Below are 27,174 nucleotides of genomic sequence, written 5' to 3' on the forward strand. Positions count from 1 at the left end.
CCAGATACTGACTGGTATCCCCCCCCCCCAATAAAACAAAACTGCACCTTTCAGAGTGGCCTTTTATTGTGGACAGTCTAAGGCACACCTGTGCACTAATCATGGTGTCTAATCAGCATCTTGATATGGCACACCTGTGAGGTGGGATGGATTATCTCAGCAAAGGAGAAGTGCTCACTATCACAGATTTAGACTGGTTTGTGAACAATATTTGAGGGAAATGGTGATATTGTGTATGTGGAAAAAGTTTTAGATCTTTGAGTTCATCTCATACAAAATGGGAGCAAAACCAAAAGTGTTGCGTTTATATTTTTGTTGAGTGTATGTACAAAAATATAAATGTGTGTGTGAACATTTTGTATGTTTAGGCCATTAATTGCAGCAAAGAATCCGAAGATTGCTGTGTCAAAAATGATGACATTGATGATGGCCAAGTGGAGAGAATTCAGCACCAACAATCCTCTCAAGGTATTGGCTATATTGGCATTTTTTTAAAGGGGTTGCAAATCTGACTAAAGTGATTTTTTTTTAATTTTTTTTATTGATGTCTGTGAGAGTAGCAGCAGATCTGACTGCTTTGAGTCTACCTGTAGGGTTGTGCCAGTGCCAATGCAGCACTGGCAGCAGCCAGTGCTGCTGCAGCTGTGGAGAACATGGTGGCGTCTGGGACAGAAGGTGGCACAGAGACTGGTGCTGCCACTTCACCTGCATCTACACCTGCTCCTGCTGTTGTAACACCACCTACCGCACCACCAGCTGCCCCAGCACCTCCACTCCGCAAGGCCAAGACCAAAGAAGGAAAAGGTATCATGATTTATTCATGATTTATTCATGTTCTCTAATGCCATATACCAACACAGTGCAGAGTAGCTACCTAAACTCTGTAAGGGAGATAGAGTATCTCGTCAATAGTTTTACATCCTCATTGAAGACAACTTTGGATGCTGTAGCTCCTCTGAAAAAGAGAGCTTTAAATCAGAAGTGTCTGACTCCGTGGTATAACTCACAAACTCGTAGCTTAAAGCAGATAACCCGTAAGTTGGAGAGGAAATGGCGTCTCACTAATTTAGAAGATCTTCACTTAGCCTGGAAAAAGAGTCTGTTGCTCTATAAAAAAGCCCTTCGTAAAGCTAGGACATCTTTCTACTCATCACTAATTGAAGAAAATAAGAACAACCCCAGGTTTCTTTTCAGCACTGTAGCCAGGCTGACAAAGAGTCAGAGCTCTATTGAGCTGAGTATTCCATTAACTTTAACTAGTAATGACTTCATGACTTTCTTTGCTAACAAAATTTTAACTATTAGAGAAAAAATTACTCATAACCATCCCAAAGACGTATCGTTATCTTGGCTGCTTTCAGTGATGCCGGTATTTGGTTAGACTCTTTCTCTCCGATTGTTCTGTCTGAGTTATTCTCATTAGTTACTTCATCCAAACCATCAACATGTTTATTAGACCCCATTCCTACCAGGCTGCTCAAGGAAGCCCTACCATTATTTAATGCTTCGATCTTAAATATGATCAATCTATCTTTGTTAGTTGGCTATGTACCACAGGCTTTTAAGGTGGCAGTAATTAAACCATTACTTAAAAAGCCATCACTTGACCCAGCTATCTTAGCTAATTATAGGCCAATCTCCAACCTTCCTTTTCTCTCAAAAATTCTTGAAAGGGTAGTTGTAAAACAGCTAACTGATCATCTGCAGAGGAATGGTCTATTTGAAGAGTTTCAGTCAGGTTTTAGAATTCATCATAGTACAGAAACAGCATTAGTGAAGGTTACAAATGATCTTCTTATGGCCTCGGACAGTGGACTCATCTCTGTGCTTGTTCTGTTAGATCTCAGTGCTGCTTTTGATACTGTTGACCATAAAATTTTATTACAGAGATTAGAGCATGCCATAGGTATTAAAGGCACTGCGCTGCGGTGGTTTGAATCATATTTGTCTAATAGATTACAATTTGTTCATGTAAATGGGGAATCTTCTTCACAGACTAAAGTTAATTATGGAGTTCCACAAGGTTCTGTGCTAGGACCAATTTTATTCACTTTATACATGCTTCCCTTAGGCAGTATTATTAGACGGTATTGCTTAAATTTTCATTGTTACGCAGATGATACCCAGCTTTATCTATCCATGAAGCCAGAGGACACACACCAATTAGCTAAACTGCAGGATTGTCTTACAGACATAAAGACATGGATGACCTCTAATTTCCTGCTTTTAAACTCAGATAAAACTGAAGTTATTGTACTTGGCCCCACAAATCTTAGAAACATGGTGTCTAACCAGATCCTTACTCTGGATGGCATTACCCTGACCTCTAGTAATACTGTGAGAAATCTTGGAGTCATTTTTGATCAGGATATGTCATTCAAAGTGCATATTAAACAAATATGTAGGACTGCTTTTTTGCATTTACGCAATATCTCTAAAATCAGAAAGGTCTTGTCTCAGAGTGATGCTGAAAAACTAATTCATGCATTTATTTCCTCTAGGCTGGACTATTGTAATTCATTATTATCAGGTTGTCCTAAAAGTTCCCTAAAAAGCCTTCAGTTAATTCAAAATGCTGCAGCTAGAGTACTGACGGGGACTAGAAGGAGAGAGCATATCTCACCCATATTGGCCTCTCTTCATTGGCTTCCTGTTAATTCTAGAATAGAATTTAAAATTCTTCTTCTTACTTATAAGGTTTTGAATAATCAGGTCCCATCTTATCTTAGGGACCTCGTAGTACCATATTACCCCAATAGAGCGCTTCGCTCTCAGACTGCAGGCTTACTTGTAGTTCCTAGGGTTTGTAAGAGTAGAATGGGAGGCAGAGCCTTCAGCTTTCAGGCTCCTCTCCTGTGGAACCAGCTCCCAATTCAGATCAGGGAGACAGACACCCTCTCTACTTTTAAGATTAGGCTTAAAACTTTCCTTTTTGCTAAAGCTTATAGTTAGGGCTGGATCAGGTGACCCTGAACCATCCCTTAGTTATGCTGCTATAGACGTAGACTGCTGGGGGGTTCCCATGATGCACTGTTTCTTTTTCTTTTTGCTCTGTATGCACCACTCTGCATTTAATCATTAGTGATCGATCTCTGCTCCCCTCCACAGCATGTCTTTTTCCTGGTTCTCTCCCTCAGCCCCAACCAGTCCCAGCAGAAGACTGCCCCTCCCTGAGCCTGGTTCTGCTGGAGGTTTCTTCCTGTTAAAAGGGAGTTTTTCCTTCCCACTGTAGCCAAGTGCTTGCTCACAGGGGGTCGTTTTGACCGTTGGGGTTTTACATAATTATTGTATGGCCTTGCCTTACAATATAAAGCGCCTTGGGGCAACTGTTTGTTGTGATTTGGCGCTATATAAAAAAAATTGATTGATTGATTGATTGATTTATAGTAAATACACATCTGGGTGTGCAATCAACTTGATAATTTCCATTGAATTGAAATGTGATGATTCCATTCCATAGTTATCCAGTAACATTCACATGCAAACTAGTGTGTTATGTGTCGATGCGGGTTGAGGAGCGGACCTGCGTCAGACGGAACCCAGCGCTACAAATAACCAGAAAAGTGGTTCCAAAAACAATATATTTTACCCACTGGTGCATAAAAAGTGTAAAAACAGAAATAGCGTCGTTCTGGTGGAGTGAAGGCTGGCACGCTCTCCAGCGCCCAAAAGGATCGAAACCCGGCGCTCCTGGACCCACTACCACCGCCAAACACCCCCCAGGTGGACACGACAAACCGACTCTCTGCGAAGCATAGAAGAGGTGAGGTAAGTTAGCAGTTACAACTAATATCCTTCAAAAGACACACACTATCAGCAACACATACAGGTCTGTATTTTAAGCTTTATGCAAATAAGCAGCTTCTCACAACAGGTGGAGGACCACTTGTCCGCATGCCACAGCAGTGAGAAGCGAGCTGCACAATCCTCATCACAATTCAAGTATACTGCGTAACAAAATACCAAGTTACTATCAACAATTAGTCAAACACTTAATCACCTTTGATGTGTGCTGACAGCATGTGTCCCTCACCCTTCCTTGCTTCACGGGCTCGATGTGTCAAACCCAGGCGCGGTCCTCAGCGTCTCACAAACGAACATCACAAGGTCAAGTTCCTGGCAGTTCTGCTTGAATCACACATGACTTAAATGCAGAACGCCATCCAATTATCTGCTTCAGCTGAAAGTCTTTAAGGTTGCATGTGAGCACCATTCACAGGTGCTGCACATGATGTTGATGAGGATGAAGGATTCTTCAACCAGCACCTTCTCCACAGACAAATCAGTTCTCATGCCACCTGGAGAGCAAAGAAAAGAACACCAAAATATCCAGCCACACCCCCCAACACACAACATAGTGGAGCAATCCTGATAGTTACACACTCTTTGTTTGAGCACGTGAGATTGTCACCAGAGGCTCTCTGTCTGCTCCGTCTGCTTTCAGTGATCGCTGTGCTTAATGGCGCAGGGTGCATTTGGAGCCCAATAGTATGTACTCATTGGAGCACCCAGGGGGCTATTCAAATGGGCCAACTAGTAACATATCACTCCTGAAAACTATCTTTGGCTTTTCACGTGAGGTAAATCTGCCCTACAATTGGATTTTGGAAAACCATGTGACGGTGAACCAATTCTGATTGGACACTCACATTGCGCATGTCATCACACAGCTTCTATGAGGAGTACAAAGATGGCCGATGGCTGGCTCGAAAGTCCACGGAGTTAAATTTTCATCAAAAAAAAAGTATGTTTCTATCTCATATCAGTAAAAAGTTATTTATAATTTAGTAAAGCTTGGGTTAAGAGGGTTAAAGGACACATCTCACTCCAGTCAATGCTTTTAAAAATTATATACCAGATTATAAAGCATTTCTTCCAACTCTTTAACTTGTGTGGGTCCTGATATAGCTTCTAAAAGTAAAATAAGCCAGAGTGTGTCTGAAAAATGCATGACAGATTCACAGCTGTTTTTATCCATAATCATTACGCAACATCTAGAACTGACTTGTAGCTGCCTGAAAGTCACTCTGCCTGTGTCCAGGTGCATTTAGCTTCATGACTTATGCCAGTACACACAGTCAGTCTGGGTTGTTTTTTGTCTACAAATGTAATATGGCTTTAGTTTGTCTTTCAAGTCAAATTCTTGTATTTTGCGATCAACATATGTCCATAAGACAATAAGACTGGATAATAATAATTACATACTCTGAAAGCTGCATCACTCATTTCACTCCTGTTGTGTTTGCACACAGAGCCATGTGGAACTATTGTTCAGCTGTGTGGCACTGTCACTTGTCTACAGTAAACACATTTCTCCACTGCACTCACCAGCTTCCGGTAGCTATTAGTATGGCTGTCCACGGTACACATCCAATAACACAAGCGGCTGGAAGCTGTTCCCCGTCACGGCTCATCTGTTAATGGCAATCACTGTTGTCACATACCAGCATGTTCTCTCTGTGATAACAGATGTGGCTTCCTCAGCCTGACTTGCCGGTGTCCCGCAAATAGCAGCTTAGCTTAGCATGGCACCATGTGGTGGCGCAAACATGGCCATTTCCGTTCTTTCCATTTGGGTGGCCAAGAGAACTCTAAACAAAGCGTGTTACCACACCTGAAAGCATGGAACTGGCCATGTTTGTGCCACCACATGGTGCGGTGGCACAAACAAATGGAAAGGAGAGAATCCATCAATGTTTTGAAGTCCATTTCCACGCTGTGCTCTGCTTCACTTCTGCAGTCTGTCTGAGATGCACTTAAAAAAGCTCCCACTTAACTCAAAATCTTATCTTTGGGAAAACTGCACACCTAATAAACATCATGAGTGCTGTTGCCGCGTCTTCACAAAACACACCTGTTCAGCCTTTCGAAGTATTCACTGTCAAGTCCACAAAAAATACAGATTTTGAGCTGAAAGAAAAATTGTTTGGTTTTCCCCCATTCGTTTCAATAAATAGTAGCCAGTCTGCTCTGTGTAAGCCAGATCCTGTCAGATCTCAGAAGCTAAGTGGAGTGGGTCCTGGTTCATACTTGGATAAGAGAGCTCTTCACAAGACTAGGGTCTGTGTTTAAAACTGGAGCAGTGGCAGGACGAGCTTCCGATGTAAAACTTGTGCCAAATCCCAATGTCACTCTGTGCTGCTGTAGTGACCCTGTACAGTCGGGAGCAGCTGAAAGGCAAATGACAACTATTCATTTCTATAAATGGGTCTTGTGGGGGCGTTGCCTCACATGACGTCATCGAAGTCCACCGTTCTCACGGGCTCATGTTTGTGAGCGTTTAACTGCGGCAGATGAAATCAAGCTAAATTCCCCATGTTTATGACTTAATTTTTCAGGGCATATGGCACCAAAATTTATAACACAATACATCAATATTTTCATAAGTATTTATTTATTTATTTTTTATTTATTATTATTTGTTCTGTTAGACCTCAGTGCTGCTTTTGATACTGTTGACCATAAAATTTTATTACAGAGATTAGAGCATGCCATAGGTATTAAAGGCACTGCGCTGCGGTGGTTTGAATCATATTTATCTAATAGATTACAATTTGTTCATGTAAATGGGGAATCTTCTTCACAGACTAAGGTTAATTATGGAGTTCCACAAGGTTCTGTGCTAGGACCAATTTTATTCACTTTATACATGTTTCCCTTAGGCAGTATTATTAGACGGCATTGCTTAAATTTTCATTGTTACGCAGATGATACCCAGCTTTATCTATCCATGAAGCCAGAGGACACACACCAATTAGCTAAACTGCAGGATTGTCTTACAGACATAAAGACATGGATGACCTCTAATTTCCTGCTTTTAAACTCAGATAAAACTGAAGTTATTGTACTTGGCCCCACAAATCTTAGAAACATGGTGTCTAACCAGATCCTTACTCTGGATGGCATTACCCTGACCTCTAGTAATACTGTGAGAAATCTTGGAGTCATTTTTGATCAGGATATGTCATTCAATGCGCATATTAAACAATTATGTAGGACTGCTTTTTTGCATTTGCGCAATATCTCTAAAATTAGAAAAGTCTTGTCTCAGAGTGATGCTGAAAAACTAATTCATGCATTTATTTCCTCTAGGCTGGACTATTGTAATTCATTATTATCCGGTTGTCCTAAAAGTTCCCTGAAAAGCCTTCAGTTAATTCAAAATGCTGCAGCTAGAGTGCTAGCAGGGACTAGAAGGAGAGAGCATATCTCACCCATATTGGCCTCTCTTCATTGGCTTCCTGTTAATTCTAGAATAGAATTTAAAATTCTTCTTCTTACTTATAAGGTTTTGAATAATCACGTCCCATCTTATCTTAGGGACCTCTTAGTACCATATCACCCCAATAGAGCGCTTCGCTCTCAGACTGCAGGCTTACTTGTAGTTCCTAGGGTTTGTAAGAGTAGAATGGGAGGCAGAGCCTTCAGCTTTCAGGCTCCTCTCCTGTGGAACCAGCTCCCAATTCAGATCAGGGAGACAGACACCCTCTCTACTTTTAAGATTAGGCTTAAAACTTTCCTTTTTGCTAAAGCTTATAGTTAGGGCTGGATCAGGTGACCCTGAGCCATCCCTTAGTTATGCTGCTATAGACTTAGACTGCTGGGGGGTTCCCATGATGCACTGAGTGTTTCTTTCTCTTTTTTCTCTGTATGCACCACTCTGCATTTAATCATTAGTGATTGATCTCTGCTCCCCTCCACAGCATGTCTTTTTCCTGGTTCTCTCCCTCAGCCCCAACCAGTCCCAGCAGAGGACTGCCCCTCCCTGGGCCTGGTTCTGCTGGGGGTTTCTTCCTGTTAAGAGGGAGTTTTTCCTTCCCACTATTGCCAAGTGTTTGCTCACAGGGGGTCGTTTTGACCGTTGGGGTTTTTCCGTAATTATTGTATGGCCTTGCCTTACAATGTAAGGCGCCTTGGGGCAACTGTTTGTTGTGATTTGGCGCTATATAAATAAAATTGATTGATTGATTGATTTAGTATAGTCAGCTGATTTGACATTTCACTTAGCAGAGAAGCGCGCTTTAAAGCGGTCATGTTGTGTTGGCATTATTCAGGGTACAACAGGGCACATGTCTGACTGCACAGGGCAGATGAAGTCAGGACAGCAACTTTTTTACCTTTGTGCCTGTGGTTCAAACATATCTTAAGGCTGAATTATAAGTTTTGGTGTAAAATCTAAATATACACTTTAAAGTGGGTTTTTCAAATAGAAAATTGGGATTAATATACATTAATCAAAACTGATTTTCAAACTGCTGAACTAAGGCATATCTCCATGGGCACTGCTCATCTAAATGGACTTAACCCTGCCATTGTCACTGAAGACATGCCTTACCTTTACCACGCCTTAACCTCAACAATATCCTTAACCTAAACCTAACCTATCCTTACCTTAACCTTTACCTTATCTTAACCTTGCCATGTTTGTAATATGGCTTATATATGTGTGTGTGGTGGGCACAGTTCCACTAACCGCTAATTGTCGTAGCTAATGTTTTCATTAGTAGATTAGCTTTTCAGATAACTTTGAAAACCATCAACAGACCAATTAGCTTCAGATAAATTTAGGTCCATTAGTTTTTAGACCGCTAACATTTTTTTGCAGGTATAGTGAATAAAGCTTAACAGTTAAAAACATTTATGAAGTCTTAAATCAAAGATTGTTACATGTTTTGTAGCAGTCAGACAGCTATGAGAGGTACGGCTCTATCCTCTGCAGGCAGAGAAGAGCTGACTACCAGACAGAAAAGACAGGAAGAAAGAAAAAGATAATTTCTCTTCACACCATACAGACTCGCCGGCATATCACCCAAGTCATGCACAGGCAGATAGTTTTGACTTATGATTAAAATTTTAAACAAACTAATTCCAGACAAGTTATTTAAATTAACATCACATCTGTCATTTTATAAAGTGAAAATATCAGCTATATGTTTTAGTTTTAAAGTAATGCACTAATTTTGAAGGTTTTAACGTTTGGACAGACATGCTGCAGTGCATTATGGGTAAATGCACTGCAGCATTTGCTAAAAGTGCTGAATCCACTTAAACAGAATTTTCAGTTTTCAAATTGCCTTTTTTTTTACAAATGAAAAAAAAAAGACATATTTACAAATACAGATTTATTTGTAAAACCCACCACACGTTTCAGTAAGTTGTGTGTTATACTGACCAACAAACCAGAAACTAATTTACCCATAATGCACTGCGGCATGTGTGTCTAAACGCTAAAACCTTCAAAATTTGTGCATTACTTTAAAACTAAAACATATAGTTGATATTTTCACTTCATAAAACGACAGACGTGACATTAATTTAAATAACTTGTCTGGAATTAGTTTGTTTAAAATTTGAATCATAAGTCAAAACTGTCTGCCTGTGCATGACTTGAGTGATATGCTGGCGAGTGTGTCTGGTGTGAAGAGAAATTGTCTTTATTTTTCCCTACCGCTTCCTTTAGCTTTTCTCTTTCCTTTCTTTTTGGTTACCAGGTCTCTTTTACTGAGAGAAGGCTGATCTGATACAGAAGCGCTGACTTGTTGTTGTGTCAGTCGCTGCTAGTGTACTGAAGTCAATACTGAAAGTTATCGGTTTAGCTTTTATCTGTAACTTCCGCTTATTTTTTTAGGGGTTTATTGGTTTAGATTTATAAAAGTTAACTTTTCAGTTAGTGGATTAACTGTTTTCGAAGCTCACTTTTTGGTTACCAGTGCCCCCCAATATTTGCACAATCAGGTCAGCATTATTGAGTGTTTCCAACAAATGAGCTTTAGCAGAATTGCTGTCTTGAACAGCGATCATGTAGCATTGCAAAAGCCAGGCAGTGTGACTTCCAAGATTTAGTGCTTTTAACATGCCTGGTGACTTATGTTGGTTTGCTTAAAAGATGTGTAATATATCCATGTGAAAATTAATTTCGATCTATCTCTGTAGGTCCTAATGCTCGCAGGAGGTCAAAGCCTGCACCAAAGCCTCCCCCAAAGCCCAAACCCAAGAAAGTGGCTCCACTCAAGATTAAAATAGGAGGCCTCAGCAGTAAACGGAAGCGCTCCTCTGTAAGATAATGTTCATGTTGGCTGCTTTAATTTTTAAAACACTGGGGTTTTTAATGCTGTTTGCCTATTCACACATTCGAGAAAGACTCTATTAAATAATGTACTATAATGCATTCAGTGTTGTCTTCTTAAATGTTCTGTCACTATCAGAGTGATGAGGATGAGCCTGATGGCGACAGTGACTTTGATGATGGGAGTTTCTCCGTGTCAGATAGCTCCAATCGCAGCAGTCGTTCCAAAAAAAAGTCTAAGAGTATGAAGAAAAAGAAGAAAGGTGGGCATGGAAATATTGCTAATATGCAAGCTTATTTTGATGCCTGCATAAAAAATTGCTAATAAAAAAACAGACAACATTGTAATGTAGGATGTTTACTGTTACTGAAGAGTAGAAGGAGTTGATTGTGTGTATGTCCTCTCTCAGTTGAGACAGAGGATGGTGATGGCTATGAGACGGACCACCAAGACTACTGTGAAGTCTGCCAGCAAGGAGGGGAGATCATTTTGTGTGATACCTGTCCGAGAGCTTACCACATGGTCTGTCTGGACCCTGACATGGAGAAGGCACCTGAGGGCAAGTGGAGCTGCCCACACTGTGTGAGTAATGTAATTTCACTCAACTATAATGTGCTGTTAAGGCCTTTAATTTGTATTTTTGAGGTTTGATCTGTTTCATTTGAAGAAAAAAAAAAAAATTCAGACACAATGATATACCAACGGGTGTGTTGGTGATTAGGAAGTGGATTATTCTTTTACAGTTTCTTAGTTTTTTTTTTTTTTTTCTTGATGCTTTGATGTTCCTCACTGTACTTCTTGTCAGCCCTATCCTCCATTTCCTCTCCCTGCTCTCTTTTTCCATTCCCTCCTTTGCCACCCACCACAAACTATGCATGAACGCAATGCACCCTCCCTTTCCCTGGCACTTATGAATCCCCCCATACACACCCCTCTCTCTTCCATTTGAGACCTTTCCTTGCTTTTCTGTCTCCTCCCCTTTCTTCACGTGTATGCATGCACGAACACACACACACACACACACACACACACACACACACACACACACACACACACACACACACACACACACACACACACACACACACACACACACACACACACACACACACACAAGTACATGACAAATCCCTCTGTATGCCTCGCACCAGGAGAAGGAAGGGATCCAGTGGGAGGCCAAAGAGGACCTGTCTGATGTCGAAGGGGAGGAGGATGATGACAGACAAGATGAAGGGCTGGAGGAAGAATATGATCACCACATTGAGTTTTGTCGGGTATGTAAGGACGGAGGAGAGCTGCTCTGCTGTGATACCTGCCCCTCCTCCTACCACATCCACTGCCTCAACCCTCCACTTCCCGAAATCCCCAATGGAGAATGGATCTGCCCCCGCTGCAAGGTGAGCACTGTGCTTTGCTGCAGTGTAGCCTGCGTATGATTATATACAGTACTGTGCAAACGTTGAAGGACCCTAGAATTTCAATGATTGTTTAAGCGGAAGTAGGGCGGAAGTTATGTTTTCATCCCGTTTGTTTGTTTGTCAGTTTGCGAACAGCCTGTAACCCACAATTTTTCATATATCGTTATGATTTATTTATTTATTTTTATGGAGGCGTCATATCCTGATAGGCAAGAACTGATTAAATTTTCAAGGTTGTTGGTCAAAATCAGGAAAATTCTTGGAAAATTGCAAAAATCCCTATCCTTTAAAATTGAACTAATTTTCAAAAATTCATAACTCTGTCAAAAAATATAAAATTTCTTTCATATTTGAGAGCTTTATGTAGGATGTTATCCTTTATCGAGTGACAAAGTTTGATCTGGATCTGATCCGGTGTTGCAGACTGAACTGTCCCCCCTAAAAATTGGTCCGCCCTGCCTTCACTGCACATGCGTAATCAGCCGCGGTTCATCGATTATCACCTCCTTTCTGCTTAAAATTGCACTCCAATCATCATCTATCTCAGCGACAGATGTCTGAAGCTTTTGTACAAGTTATTTCCACATAAATTCAGCATTATTTCATCATAAAAGATGGAGGAAGCGATCAGAGCGCCGCAGCTACATGAACTGCTAGCTGCTGCGTTCATTGCGCATCCGTCATTTCAAAGCATCACAGAGTTTTGCCTCGTTTCTGCTTAAAACTGACTTTAGAATGATTTAAGAAGTTTTACCTTGTCATCTGACGGTTAATAATCCCATGAATCTTTTTGATCGCTTTGGGTGTAGAGAGTCTGTCTCAGATCAGCTGCTGTTGTCCGAAATGACGCATGCGCAGTGGAGGCAGGGCGGACCAATTTTTAGGGGGGACTGTTTGGTCTGCGACACTGGATGACAGATTTTGTAGCCATGAAAATCCCTTTTAATGTATATTTTACATTATATCTCACTCAAACGTGCCCCAGTCGCTCTCATATTTGAAAATGATGTGCAGACTGGCACTCATTATCGCCTGACAAAGTTTGATGAATTTGGGGAGCCACATGGGGTGTACAGCCAGTACATTCTGAGTGCCCGTCCCAAGCCCGGATAAATGAGGAGGGTTGTGAAGAAGAGGAGCAGAACATTTCCACAAACAGTGGGAGAAGAAGAAAACTAGAAGGGTGGAAATGAGAGTGGGGACTTTGAATGTTGGTAGCATGACTGGTAAAGGGAGAGAGCTGGCTGATATGATGGAGAGGAGAAAGGTAGACATATTGTGTGTGCAAGAGACCAAGTGGAAGGGAAGTAAGAGCAGAAGCATCTGTGGTGGCTACAAGTTGTGGTACCATGGTGAGGACAGGAAGAGAAATGGTGTTGGGGTCATTTTAAAGGAAGAGTATGTTAAAAGTGTGTTGGAGGTTAAGCGAGTGTATGACAGGGCGATGAGTGTGAAGTTGGAAGTTGAAGGGGTGATGATGATTATCATCAGTGCATATGCCCCACAGGTAGGTTGTGAGATGAAGGAGAAAGAAGATTTCTGGAGTGTGTTAGATGAGGTGGCGGAGAGTGTGCCCAAGCATGAAAGAGTGGTGATAGGAGCGGACTTCAGTGGGCATGTCGGTGAAGGGAACAGAGGTGATGAGGAAGTAATGGGTAGATATGGTATCAAGGATAGGAATGGGGAAAGACAGATGGTAGATGACTTTGCAAAAAGGATGGAAATGGCTGTGGTGAATACCTACTTTAAGAAAAGGGAGGAGCACAGGGTAACATAAGAGTGGAGGAAGGTGCACACAGGTGGACTCCATTCTTTATAGGAGATGCAAGCTAAAAGAAATCATAGACTGTAAGGTGGTGGCAGGAGAGAGTGTCATTAGACAGCATAGGATGGTTGTTTGTAGGATGACTTTAGAGGTAAAGAAGAAGAAGAGAGTGAGAGCTCAACAAAGGATCAGATGGTGGAAGCTGAAGGAGGAAGACTGTTGTGTGAAATTTAGTGAGCAGGTGAGAGAAGCACTGGTTGGAGGGGAAGCAATTTTGGACATCTGGAAAAGTACTGCAGATGTGGTGAGGGAGACAGCTAGGACAGTACTGGGTATGACATCTGGACAGTGGAAGGAAGACAAAGAGACTTGGTGGTGGAATGAAGAGGTCCAGGAAAGCATAAGGAGAAAGAGGTTGGCGAAAACGTTTTGGGATAGTCAGAGAGATGAAGAAAGTAGACAGGAGTACAAGGAGATGCGGCGTAAGGTGAAAAGAAAAGTGGCAAAAGCAAAGGAAAAGGCATATTGTGAGCTGTACAAGACGTTGAATAGTAAGGAAGGAGAAAAGGACTTGTACCAATTGGCCAGACAAAGGGACAGAGCTGGAAAGGATGTGCAGCTGGTTAGGGTGGTAAAAGATGCACATGGTAATGTGCTGACAAGTGAGGAGTGTGTGCTGAGAAGGTGGAGGGAATATTTTGAAGAACTGATGAATAAAGAAAATGAGCGAGAGAAAAGGCTGGATGATGTGGTGAGAGTAAATCAGGAAGTACAAGAGATTAGTAAGGAAGAAGTGAGGGCTGCTATGAAGAGGATGAAGAGTGGAAAGGCAGTTGGTCCAGATGACATTCCAGTGGAGGCATGGAAATGTCTAGGAGAGATGGCAGTGGAGTTTCTAACCAGATTGTTTAATAAAATCTTGGAAAGTGAGATGATGCCTGAGGAGTGGAGACGAAGTGTGCTGGTTCCTATTTTCAAGAACAAGGGTGATGTGCAGAGCTGCAGTAACTACAGAGGCATAAAGTTGATCAGCCACAGTATGAAGTTATGGGAAAGAGTAGAAGCTAGGCTTAGAAAGCAGGTGAAGATTTGTGAGCAGCACTATGGTTTCAAGCTAGGGCTGAAACGATTAATCGAGTAACTCGAATAATTCGATTACAAAAAATGTTCGAGGCAAATTCTGTGCCTCGAAGCTTCGTTTAACGTTGTAGTACATATGCCAGGCTTGTGTGTTGCGCTGCAACGTCCGCAGAAAAAAAACAGAAGACGACTGGAGCATAACAGCTAATCAAATTAGCAATGATAACTACCGCTTTCCAACGTGACACAAAGTAAAATAAAGCCTTTTAAGAGAAAGATAGTCCACGCTGATCATCTGAAATAGACTTACTGTGCATTTGAAGCGAAGCAGTGTGTTTGTGTATTTTTAAAAAACACACGGTCTGCTCTACATGGGGAAGGACTATTGACCCGGTGGCCGGCTGCTGTCTCTTTCTGCCCAGTGTGAGGGGCTTTCAGACCGGGCGAGTCACAGCTCTGTCCCCGGCTACATTGACAAACAGCAGAAGTCCACTCTTTCTTCTGTGTTTCCCTCAGACTCACTGAGTGTTTGACTTTTTAATTTTTGCTTTTTGGGGCAATACACAACACTTCACAAACACGGTAACTTAAATAAAATAATAATAAAAAAACTGACTGCGAGGCTTGCATGTTCAACCTCCAGCTGAAATGCATCTGCTGAATTGCAGAGAAAGAGGGATTAAAAAAATCACGCAGGGACCCAGTCCATCAATCTTTAGAAAAAAAAAACAAAAAACAAAACTTAAAAATGGTTACATTTCACAAGTTTGAGAAAAAACAGAAAGCCACATCCCATCGCCATTTCAGCAAAATGCCAACACTTTGGCGCAGTGACATTGTGCCATTGCTTAGGGAGAGCCCCTGGACTATTGATGTTGTTTAAAAATGCAGAAGTACTTTTTATCCGATTACTCGATTAATCACCAGAATAATCGATAGAATACTCGATTACTAAGATAATCGATAGCTGCAGCCCTATTTCATGCGGAGAAAGAGCACTACAGATGCAGTGTTTGCTCTGAGAATACTGTTGGAGAAATACAGAGAAGGCCAGAAAGAGTTACATTGTGTGTTTGTGGACTTAGAAAAAGCTTATGATAGGGTGCCAAGAGAAGAGCTGTGGTATTGTATGAGGAAGTCTGGAGTGGCAGAGAAGTATGTTAGGGTAGTGCAGGACCTGTACAAAAATAGTGTGGCAGCAGTGGGATGTGCAGTTGGAATAACCGACTCATTCAAGGTGGAGGTGGGATTACACCAAGGATCAGCTCTGAGTCCTTTCTTGTTTGCAGTGGTGATGGACAGGTTGACAGATGAGATCAGACAGGAGTCCCCATGGACTATGATGTTTGCAGATCTGTAGTGAGAGTAGAGAGCAAGTTGAGTCTAGTCTGGAGAAGTGGAGATATGCTTTGGAGAGAAGGGGAATGAAAGTCAGTAGAAGCAAGACTGAGGACATGTGTGTGAATGGGAGGGAGCCCAGTGGAATAGTGCAGTTACAAGGAGTAGAAGTGGTGAAAGTAGATGAGTTTAAATATTTGGGGTCAACTGTTCAAAGTAATGGAGAGTGTGATAAAGAGGTGAAGAAGAGAGTGCAGGCAAGGTGGAGTGGGTGGAGAAAGGTGGCAGGAGTGATTTTTGACCGAAAAATATCAGCAAGAGTGAAGGGGAAAGTTTACAAGACAGTAGTGAGACCAGCTATGTTGTACGGTTTAGAGACGGTGGCACTAACAAAAAGACAGGAGGCAGAGCTGGAGGTGGCAGAGCTGAAGATGTCGAGATTCTCTTTGGGAGTGACAAGAATGGACAAGATTAGGAATGAACAAATCAGAGGGACAGCTCAGGTGGGATGGTTTCGAGACAAAGTCAGAGAGGCGAGATTGAAATGGTTTGGACATGTGCAGAGGAGGGACCCAGGGTATATAGGGAGAAGGATGCTGAGGATGGAGCCACCAGGCAGGAGGAGAAGAGGGAGGCCAAAGAGGAGGTTTATGGATGTGCTGAGGGAGGACATGCAGGTGGTTGGTGTGACTGAGGAAGATACAGAGGACAGGGTGAGATGGAAACGATTGATCTGCTGTGGCGATCCCTAACGGGAACAGCCGAAAGAAGAAGAAGGGGAGACTGTCTAAAAGAAATTGATTTTAAATAGAGATGGGATTTATGGCTCTTTGGGGGGATCCGGATCTTTATGCCTCGTTCCTTTCAAAGAGCCGTTCAGAAAACTGGCTCATATGGCTTTTTTTTTTTTTTTTTTGTATTTTAGGCTTAATTATCAATTTCCACCATGTGCACATTTGTGGTGGTGCATGCTGCAGCGTGCATGCGCACTTTGCCATTACAATGCATTCTGGTTAGAAATTCCTAGCGCCATTTGTGACAAATTGATAATTAAGCCTAAAAATATTGAGAGAGAGAGAGAGAGAGAGAGAGAGAGAGAGAGAGAGAGAGAGAGAGAGAGAGAGAGAGAGAGAGAGAGAGAGAGAGAGAGAGAGAGAGAGAGAGAGAGAGAGAGAGAGAGAGAGAGAGAGAGAGAGAGAGAGAGAGAGAGAGAGAGAGAGAGAGAGAGAGAGAGAGAGAAATGAGCCATCTCAATGTCACTTTTCAAATTTGCTCCCCTATTCTGTGTCTCCCTACCTTTTCTGCCAGCAGTGGACATCGACATGAATCCTTGGGGAGAACAGCACGCTCAGGCAAAAGACTGGTGTTGACTGACTGAAATCTTGTTCCAAACGAGAAGAGAACAGGGAATAGAAACCTGACATTAACCCCTTAACGCCTATTGTCGCATATATGCTACAATATTTTACTCAAATATGCAACATACCAAATTGACTAGTATGCCTGTTGTCGCAAATTTGCAACATACCATTATTATTATTATAACATTATAACATAAATTATTACCAAAATACCAAAATTACTGTTTATTTTTTTGTGCAAAAGTGAACTTAATAATCTCAACATTATTTACCATCTACTTAAAGGCAAAAACACACACAAAACATTGTTTTATATACAGCTATATAAATTCAGGCGTTAAGGGGTTAAACCAAACCTGTTGTTGCTTAAGGAGCCAGTAGATGGCGTATACGCATTGTAAATAACCAAGGAAACCCATACTGAGAAACACAAAAATGAATGAAATGTCATTAAGACCAACACCATTTGTTTTTGTTCATACCATATATTTTTTGATTTTGAAAGTTTTTGTATTGCACGTTCTTTTTTCTATTCACTTTAAATCTGATATCACAGCCATTATCAACCATTATCTGAGTTTGAATTATTTGGAAATACTGATTATAACCCCTTTATAATATGTTGAAAAGAATTTTGGGCTGAATTCATTGTAAATATTCCACTAGGTGGTACAATATTTTTGCGCCACAAGAACCCCCCTCCCCACTGCAGGAATACTCATGTGAAGGCACATGCTGCCTGTGCCCCTCCCCCCGTAGCTGCTCTCTTTCTATGCGGGGGGCGGGGGAGCCACAGCTGCAACCGCAACTGGATGTTCCTGGGAGCTGTGTGAAACAAACACGCATGAAAAAAAAAAGAACGGCTCCCGCGCAGCTGCGACTCGGCTCCCTTTGTTCATATTAAAGAGCCGTTCAAAAGAATCGGCTCGTTCGCGAACGTCACAACACTAATTTTAAAGGTAAAAACGAGTCAATGTTTATTTGTAGATATGAGGTCTGTTAAAAAAGTATCCAGCCTTTTTATTTTTTGCCAAAACCTGATGGATTTGAATCACGTGTGCTTGCATGAGCCAACCTTGAACCTTTGTGCGCATGCGTGAATTTTTTCATGCTTGTCGATTGCGTAATTTGCTGGCAAGCAGCCTTTGTGTGAGGACGTGTGTTGTGCTCTCGTCGGATTTTCTTTGCAAGGAAAATGGCGGAATGACTGCAGCAGTGCTACTGCATCAAATTTTGCCAGAAACTGGGCGACAGCCAGGTGGAAACCATTCGGAAGATTCAGATGGCTTTCGTGACGATCCTATGGGCATCACACAGATTAAGGAGTGGTACAACCGGTTTAAGGACGTCTGCACAACGGTGGAGAGCGAGCCACGCTCCGGTTGGCCATCAACAGGCTGAAATGACCAGATCATTTCCAAAGTGAATGCTGTGGTGATGTGGGACCGTCGTTTGACTATCCGAGAAATTGCGGAAGAGGTGGACATCAGCACTTTTTCGGCACATTCCACTGCGACAGAAGATTTGGCCATGAAAAGAGTGGCGCCGAAATTTGTGCCGAAGGGTTCGGCATGAAGCTGCTGACTTCTTCTTTGTCTTTCGGCTGTTCCCGTTAGGGGTCGCCACAGCAGATCAATCGTTTCCATCTCACCCTGTCCTCTGTATCTTCCTCTGTCACACCAACCACCTGCATGTCCTCTCTCAGCACATCCATGAACCTCCTCTTTGGTCTCCCTCTTCTCCTCCTGCCTGGTGGCTCCATCTTCAGCATCCTTCTCCCTATATACCCTGGGTCCCTCCTCTGCATATGTCCAAACCATCTCAATCTCGCCTCTCTGACTTTGTCTCCAAACCGTCCCACCTGAGCTGTCCCTCTGATATGTTCATTCCTAATCTTGTCCATTCTTGTCACTCCCAAAGAGAATCTCGACATCTTCAGCTCTGCCACCTCCAGCTCTGCCTCCTGTCTTTTTGTTAGTGCCACTGTCTCTAAACCATACAACATAGCTGGTCTCACTACTGTTTTGTAAACTTTCCCCTTCACTCTTGCTGATATTCTTCGGTCACAAATCACTCCTGCCACCTTTCTCCACCCACTCCACCCTGCCTGCACTCTCTTCTTCACCTCTCTACCACACTCTCCATTACTTTGAACAGTTGACCCCAAATATTTAAACTCATCTACTTTCACCACTTCTACTCCTTGTAACTGCACTATTCCATTGGGCTCCCTCTCATTCACACACATGTACTCAGTCTTGCTTCTACTGACTTTCATTCCCCTTCTCTCCAAAGCATATCTCCACTTCTCCAGACTAGACTCAACTTGCTCTCTACTCTCACTACAGATCTGCAAACATCATAGTCCATGGGGACTCCTGTCTGATCTCATCTGTCAACCTGTCCATCACCACTGCAAACAAGAAAGGACTCAGAGCTGATCCTTGGTGTAATCCCACCTCCACCTTGAATGAGTCTGTCATTCCGACTGCACATCTCACCTCTGTCACACTATTCTTGTACATGTCCTGCACTACCCTAACATACTTCTCTGCCACTCCAGACTTCCTCATACAATGCCACAACTCTTCTCTTGGCACCCTATCATAAGCTTTTTCTAAGTCCACAAACACACAATGTAACTCTTTCTGTCCTTCTCTGTACTTTTCCAACAGTATTCTCAGAGCAAACATTGCATCTGTAGTCCTCTTTCTCGGCATGAAACCATATTGCTGCTCACAGATCTTCACCTGTTTTCTAAGCCTAGCTTCTACTACTCTTTCCCATAACTTCATGCTGTGGCTGATCAGCTTTATGCCTCTGTAGTTACTGCAGCTCTGCACATCACCCTTGTTCTTGAAAATAGGAACCAGCACACTTCGTCTCCACTCCTCAGGCATCCTCTCACTTTCCAAGATTTTATTAAACAGTCTGGTTAGAAACTGTACTGCCATCTCTCCTAGACATTTCCATGCCTCCATTGGAATGTCATCTGGACCAACTGCCTTTCCACTCTTCATCCTCTTCATAGCAGCCCTCAATTCTTCTTCCTTGCTAATCTTTTTTACTTCCTGATTTACTCTCACCACATCATCCAGCCTTTTCTCTCGCTCATTTTCTTTATTCATCAACTCTTCAAAATATTCCCTCCACCTTCTCAGCACACACTCCTCACTTGTCAGCACATTACCATGTGCATCTTTTACCACCCTAACCTGCTGCACATCCTTTCCAGCTCTGTCCCTTTGTCTGGCCAATCGGTACAAGTCCTTTTCTCCTTCCTTACTATTCAACTTCTTGTACAGCTCGCAATATGCCTTTTCCTTTGCTTTTGCCACTTCTCTTCTCGCCTTACGCTGCATCTCCTTGTACTCCTGTCTACTTTCTTCATCTCTCCGACTATCCCAAAACTTTTTTGCCAACCTCTTTCTCCTTATGCTTTCCTGGACCTCTTCATTCCACCACCAAGTCTCCTTGTCTTCCTTCCACTGTCCAGATGTCATACCCAGTACTGCCCTAGCTGTCTCCCTCACCACATCTGCAGTATTTTTCCAGTTGTCCAAAATTGCTTCCCCTCCAACTAGTGCTTCTCTCACCTGCTCGCTAAATTTCACACAGCAGTCTTCCTCCTTCAGCTTCCACCATCTGATCCTTTGTTGAGCTCTCACTCTCTTCTTCTTCTTTACCTCTAAAGTCATCCTACAAACAACCATCCTATGCTGTCTAGTGACACTCTCTCCTGCTACCACCTTACAGTCTGTGATTTCTTTTAGCTTGCGTCTCTTATAAAGAATGTAGTCCACCTGTGTGCACCTTCCTCCACTCTTATATGTTACCCTGTGCTCCTCCCTTTTATTAAAGTAGGTATTCACCACAGCCATTTCCATCCTTTTTGCAAAATCAACTACCATCTGTCCTTCCCCATTCCTATCCTTGATTCCATATCTACCCATTACTTCCTCATCATCTCTGTTCCCTTCACCAACATGCCCATTGAAGTCTGCTCCTATCACCACTCTTTCATGCTTGGGCACACTCTCCACCACCTCATCTAACACACTCCAGAAATCTTCTTTCTCCTTCATCTCACAACCTACCTGCGGGGCATATGCACTGATGATATTCATCATCACCCCTTCAATTTCCAACTTCACACTCATCACCCTGTCAGACACTCACTTAACCTCCAACACACTTTTAACATACTCTTCCTTTAAAATGACCCCAACACCATTTCTCTTCCTGTCCTCACCATGGTACAACAACTTGTACCCACCGCCGATGCTCCTGCTCTTACTTCCCTTCCACTTGGTCTCTTGCACACACAATATGTCTACCTTTCTCCTCTCCATCATATCAGCCAGCTCTCTCCCTTTACCAGTCATACTACCAACATTCAAAGTCCCCACTCTCATTTCCACCCTTCTAGTTTTCTTCTTCTCCCGCTGTTCGTGGCAACGTTTTCCTCCTCTTCTTCGTCGTCTTCGCCCAGCAGTAGCCCAATTTCCACCGGCACCCTGTTGGGCAATAGCACCGGTAGCGGACGTTGTTAACCCGGGCAGCGACCGATCCGGTATGGGAATTCGATTCTGAGTCTGCGTAGTTGGGTTGGCTTGTTTTACGCCGGATGCCCTTCCTGACGCAACCCTCCTCATTTATCCTGGCTTGGGACCGGCACTCAGAATGTACTGGCTGCACACCCCATGTGGCTGAGTTGCACACCCCATGTGGCTGAGTTCGGCATGAAGCTGCTGACAGCGGAGCAAAAGCAACTCCGTGTCACAGTCTCACAGGACATGCTGTGACATGCCCACCTCTTCCACAATTTCTCGGCTAGTCACATGACTGAAAAGCCACCGAAAGCCGTCTGAATCTTCCGAATGGTTTCCACCTGGCTGTCGCCCAGTTCCTGGCAAAATTTGACGCAGTAGCGCTGCTCCAGTTGTTCCGCCATTTTCCTTGCAATGAAAATCCGACGAGAGCACAACACACGTCCTCACACAAAGGCTGCTTGCCAGCAAATGACGCAATCAACAGGCGTGAAAAAAATTCACGCATGCGCACGAAGGTTCAAGGTTGGCTCATGCAAGCACACGTGATTGAAATCCATCAGGTTTTTGCAAAAAATAAAAAGGTCGGATACTTTTCTAACAGACCTCGTATTAGCTAATTAGCAGCCTTTCAATATTCACACAATATTTTAGAAACTGTAGATATCTCAAACTGTTGCAAAATACTATATATGTGCTACACGAGCCTTTTTCAGTTTGAATGATCACATGTATATACAGCAGTTTAAACAAATATCACTCTGTAGTTTTTTAGCCACATGTAATTGTAGATTTTGAAATTCAGTTTGTACATATTTTCTGAAGTCATAATTTCTGATACTGGTGGGTCTTTTTTTTTTTTATAAATAGTCTCCCTTTGTTTCATCATTTCTTAACAGTGTCCACCGATGAAAGGCAAAGTCCAAAAGGTTATAACGTGGCGCTGGGGGGATCCTCCGCCACCAATGCCTGTCCCCCGGCCTGCTGACCTGCCTGCTGATGCTCCTGACCCCCCTCCACTGGTGGGCCGAAGGGAAAGGGAGTTCTTTGTAAAATGGTGCAATTTGTCCTATTGGCACTGCTCGTGGGTGCAGGAGCTACAGGTAAAATGCTTTCCTTAAAAAATGTGGATCCAACTGCATTTTGTGCTATTATTGTGGTGGTGTTTTTTTTTGTTTTTTTTTTTTTTTTTTACAGCCAAACATAAACTATACATGTACAATCCCAATAGTTCTATAGAGATTTTGTCACACCACCCTGGTTTTCCTTCTCCAGTTGGAGTTGAACTGCCAGGTGATGTTCCGTAACTATCAGAGGAAGACAGACATGGATGAACCTCCCCTTGTGGACTTTGGAGGTGATGGTGATGATGACAAGAGCACCAAGAGGAAGAACAAGGATCCTCTTTATGTTCATATGGAGGAGAAATACTACCGCTATGGAGTGAAGATGGAGTGGCTTATGATCCACCGTGTCTTGAATCATAGGTAGAACACACACCTACGAAATATCGGTATAAATTGCATTATGAACAGATGTCCACAATAAATTTGACTGCTATTTAAACGGGTATGTCTAAACAAGTACAAATGTGATTTATGTTGTTTTACTGGTGATCTTAATTACATTTTTTTGTTGCTAAAATACATTTTTTACCATGACAGGGTATGAATAATAAGTAACACTTTATTACGAAAAAAAAATAAAGTCAAACATTTTGAATAATACTACAAAAGCCAGATAATTATCTATATATTAAAAGCCAAGTGGCCTCTGTGTATGTGTATGCATGCGTGCATGTGTATGACTTCGGTCACGGATAAACTGGGGAGAGCCTATATTTGCCATTTGTTATGCTTATGTATTTTGGGTCAAGGATGAACGCCGCAAAAACGCAAAGTTGATGGGAAAATACGGACATTAGGTAACAACAGCGAACAATGGATGTTGATTATTAAATTCTGGACTCACTCACTGTTCCATCAAGAGGCAGTAAATTGTATATTAAAAGCCAAGGGGGTCTCTGTACATGTATGCATGCCCGTGTGTCTGTGTATAACTTTGATCACGGAGAAATTGTGGAGAGCTGACATTTGCTGTTTGGCATGCTTATGTATTTTGGGTCAAGGATGATCGGCGCCAAAACGGAACGTTGATACAACTAATATTTTTGGAGAAACTACGGATATTGGGAACAACGGTGAACACTCACTGGACGTTGGTAATTACATTGTGGACTCAAACGCCATTCTAGGAGGGGGCAGTAACTCATCTATATATTAAAATTGAAGTAGCCTCTGTCTTTGTGTGTGTGTGCGTATACCTTTGAACATGGAGAAACTGGGGAGAGCTGACGTTTGCCGTTTGGTATGCTTCTGCATTTTGGGTCAAGGATGAATGCTGCCAAAACGGAACATTGATAGGACTAATATTTTTGGAGAAATTACAGATATTACGTAACAGTGGTGAACAATGGATGTTGATAATTACATTCTGGACTCGCACGCTATTCCAAATGATTATAGAAACTTTGCATAATTTATTACCACCCTTGAAAAATGTCAGCTACCTATTTTATAGACACTACCCAATCTAGAGCCTATGGATCCCCACGGGCAACATTCTAGTAATATTCGATATTGTTAAATCTGCAAAATATGGTGGAAAAATCAAGTACACAAAGGTATTGATTGTGTACACACAAAATACAATAAAAACAGTCTTTTATCAAATATATCAAATATCAGCATACACTTGCTGAATGGTGTAATTATGTTTCCACCTTCCTTGTATGGCAGTGTTGATAGGAAAAACAACGTACATTACCTCATTAAATGGAGAGATCTGCCCTATGACCAGTCAACTTGGGAGAGTGAAGACATGGACATCCCTGAGTTTGATCTCTACAAACAGACCTACTGGAATCACAGGTATACAAATGCAAAAAAAAAAAAAAAAAAATCAGATAACACACAAAGGTTTCTGAAAGTGTATTTTGCCTCAACACAGCATTTTTATCCTTTAGAGAATTGATGGTGGGTGAAGAGAGCAAACTTGGTAAGAAGCTGAAAAAGCCAGTCAAAGTCAAGAAGGTTGAGCGACCCCCTACAAACCCAGTTGTAGATGTAAGGATTTTGGACATTTAACCAAATAGGGAAAAAACGCCTTTACTTTAGCCTTAATCAGTGTGAAATTGTCTGCCTTTCTTTATTTTTACATCACATACAGTAACACATTGCTCACATTTAATGGACTGTTAATGATAGCTTGCTGCCAGTGATTTTCTCTACAGAATAACAATATATTCAGCCAGACAGGACATTGAATTAACATTTCTATCTTGGTATTCTTCCAGCCCACCATCAAATTTGATCGGCAGCCTGAATACCTGGACACCACAGGAGGGACTTTGCATCCTTACCAGCTGGAGGGACTGAACTGGCTGCGGTTTTCTTGGGCTCAGGCAACTGACACAATCCTTGCGGATGAGATGGGTTTAGGCAAAACTGTACAGACTGCTGTCTTCCTCTACTCATTGTACAAGGAGGTGGGGCACTGTGCATGTGAACTATCTTGGCAAATGTTGCCATAGTTGGTCCCTGCAACACAATATTATGCATTCAAGACTATTGTAAATATGGAGCTACATGTTTAAGAAGCTTTGCCTTTGCTAAATAATTTTATGCATGAGATAGAAAGTTTTTGAGGTATTTTCCTTTTGTTGATGCAATCTGGTTTATCATCAGTTATTAGTGGGTGGAGTTTCAGACATGGGACAACTATTAATTGTGTTTATTAACGGGATGAGGAAAAAGGAAGTCACTATAGTAAAGGCATGTCAAAACACATGTACGTTTACACATGTTGTGTTTTACTGAGTCATAAAATGAAAATGTCTTAGTCTTGATTCTCTTTTGTCTTCTGTTGGTGTAGGGTCACTCCAAAGGTCCGTTTCTGGTTAGTGCTCCACTGTCAACCATTATTAACTGGGAGAGAGAGTTTGAGTTGTGGGCCCCTGACTTGTACGTGGTGACTTATGTCGGCGACAAAGACAGCAGGGCTGTCATTAGAGAAAATGAGTTCTCCTTTGAGGGAAATGCTATTCGGGGTGGAAAAAAAGCATCCAAGATGAAGGTGAGAATTCAAACAAAAATGACGAGTGTTGATACAATTGCAAGATATTGAAATCACGAGAAGGGAATACAATCCCTGGCAAAAATTATGGAATCACTGGCCTCAGAGGATGTTCATTCAGTTGTTTAATTTTGTAGAAAAAAAGCAGATCACAGACATGACACAAAACTAAAGTCATTTCAAATGGCAACTTTCTGGCTTTAAGAAACACTATAAGAAATCAGCAAAAATAATTGTGGCAGTCAGTAACGGTTACTTTTTAGACCAAGCAGAGGGAAAAAAATATGGACTCACTCAATTCTGAGGAATAAATTATGGAATCACTCTGTAAATTTTCATCCCTAAAACTAACACCTGCATCAAATCAGATCTGCTCGTTAGTCTGCATCTAAAAAGGAGTGATCACACCTTGGAGAGCTGTTGCACCAAGTGGACTGACATGAATCATGGCTCCAACACGAGAGATGTCAATTGAAACAAAGGAGAGGATTATCAAACTCTTAAAAGAGGGTAAATCATCACGCAATGTTGCAAAAGATGTTGGTTGTTCACAGTCAGCTGTGTCTAAACTCTGGACCAAATACAAACAACATGGGAAGGTTGTTAAAGGCAAACATACTGGCAGACCAAGGAAGACATCAAAGCGTCAAGACAGAAAACCTAAAGCAATATGTCTCAAAAATCGAAAATGCACAACAAAACAAATAAGGAACGAATGGGAGGAAACGAGTCAACGTCTGTGACTGAACTGTAAGAAACTGCCTAAACGAAATGGGATTTACATACAGAAAAGCTAAACGAAAGCCATCATTAACACCTAAACAGAAAAAAAAACAAGGTTACAATGGGCTAAGGAAAAGCAATCGTGGACTGTGGATGACTGGATGAAAGTCATATTCAGTGATGAATCTCGAATCTGCACTGGGCAAGGTGATGATGCTGGAACTTTTGTTTGGTGCCGTTCCAATGAGATTTATAAAGATGACTGCCTGAAGAGAACATGTAAATTTCCACAGTCATTGATGATATGGGCTGCATGTCAGGTAAAGGCACTGGGGAGATGGCTGTCATTACATCATCAATAAATGCACAAGTTTACGTTGATATTTTGGACACTTTTCTTATCCCATCAATTGAAAGGATGTTTGTGGATGATGAAATCATTTTTCAAGATGATAATGCATCTTGCCATAGAGCAAAAACTGTGAAAACATTCCTTGCAAAAAGACACATAGGGTCAATGTCATGGCCTGCAAATAGTCCGGATCTTAATCCAATTTAAAATCTTTGATGGAAGTTGAAAAAAATGGTCCATGACAAGGCTCCAACCTGCAAAGCTGATCTGGCAACAGCAATCAGAGAAAGTTGGAGCCAGATTGATGAAGAGTACTGTTTGTCACTCATTAAGTCCATGCCTCAGAGACCGCAAGCTGTTATAAAAGCCAGAGGTGGTGCAACAAA

At 42.0% G+C, this 27,174-nt stretch overlaps 1 protein-coding gene across 4 annotated transcripts in view; it reads left to right on the forward strand.

The window, feature by feature from the left end:
• Positions 1-27,174, forward strand: part of chd4b (chromodomain helicase DNA binding protein 4b) — a 75,636-nt gene that overhangs the window by 8,461 nt on the left and 40,001 nt on the right. For all 4 annotated transcript variants that reach the window (XM_034174500.1, XM_034174498.1, XM_034174497.1 and 1 more), the window contains exons 6-17: positions 369-468; positions 594-804; positions 9,934-10,055; positions 10,206-10,329; positions 10,477-10,649; positions 11,219-11,464; positions 22,479-22,682; positions 22,855-23,066; positions 24,378-24,509; positions 24,605-24,704; positions 24,935-25,126; positions 25,513-25,713. In XM_034174500.1, coding sequence (XP_034030391.1) covers positions 369-468; positions 594-804; positions 9,934-10,055; positions 10,206-10,329; positions 10,477-10,649; positions 11,219-11,464; positions 22,479-22,682; positions 22,855-23,066; positions 24,378-24,509; positions 24,605-24,704; positions 24,935-25,126; positions 25,513-25,713 — 2,017 coding nt within the window. The remainder of the gene's footprint in view (positions 1-368; positions 469-593; positions 805-9,933; positions 10,056-10,205; positions 10,330-10,476; positions 10,650-11,218; positions 11,465-22,478; positions 22,683-22,854; positions 23,067-24,377; positions 24,510-24,604; positions 24,705-24,934; positions 25,127-25,512; positions 25,714-27,174) is intronic.

Source organism: Thalassophryne amazonica, chromosome 7, assembly GCF_902500255.1.
Source record: "Thalassophryne amazonica chromosome 7, fThaAma1.1, whole genome shotgun sequence".
Lineage (NCBI taxonomy): Eukaryota > Metazoa > Chordata > Actinopteri > Batrachoidiformes > Batrachoididae > Thalassophryne > Thalassophryne amazonica.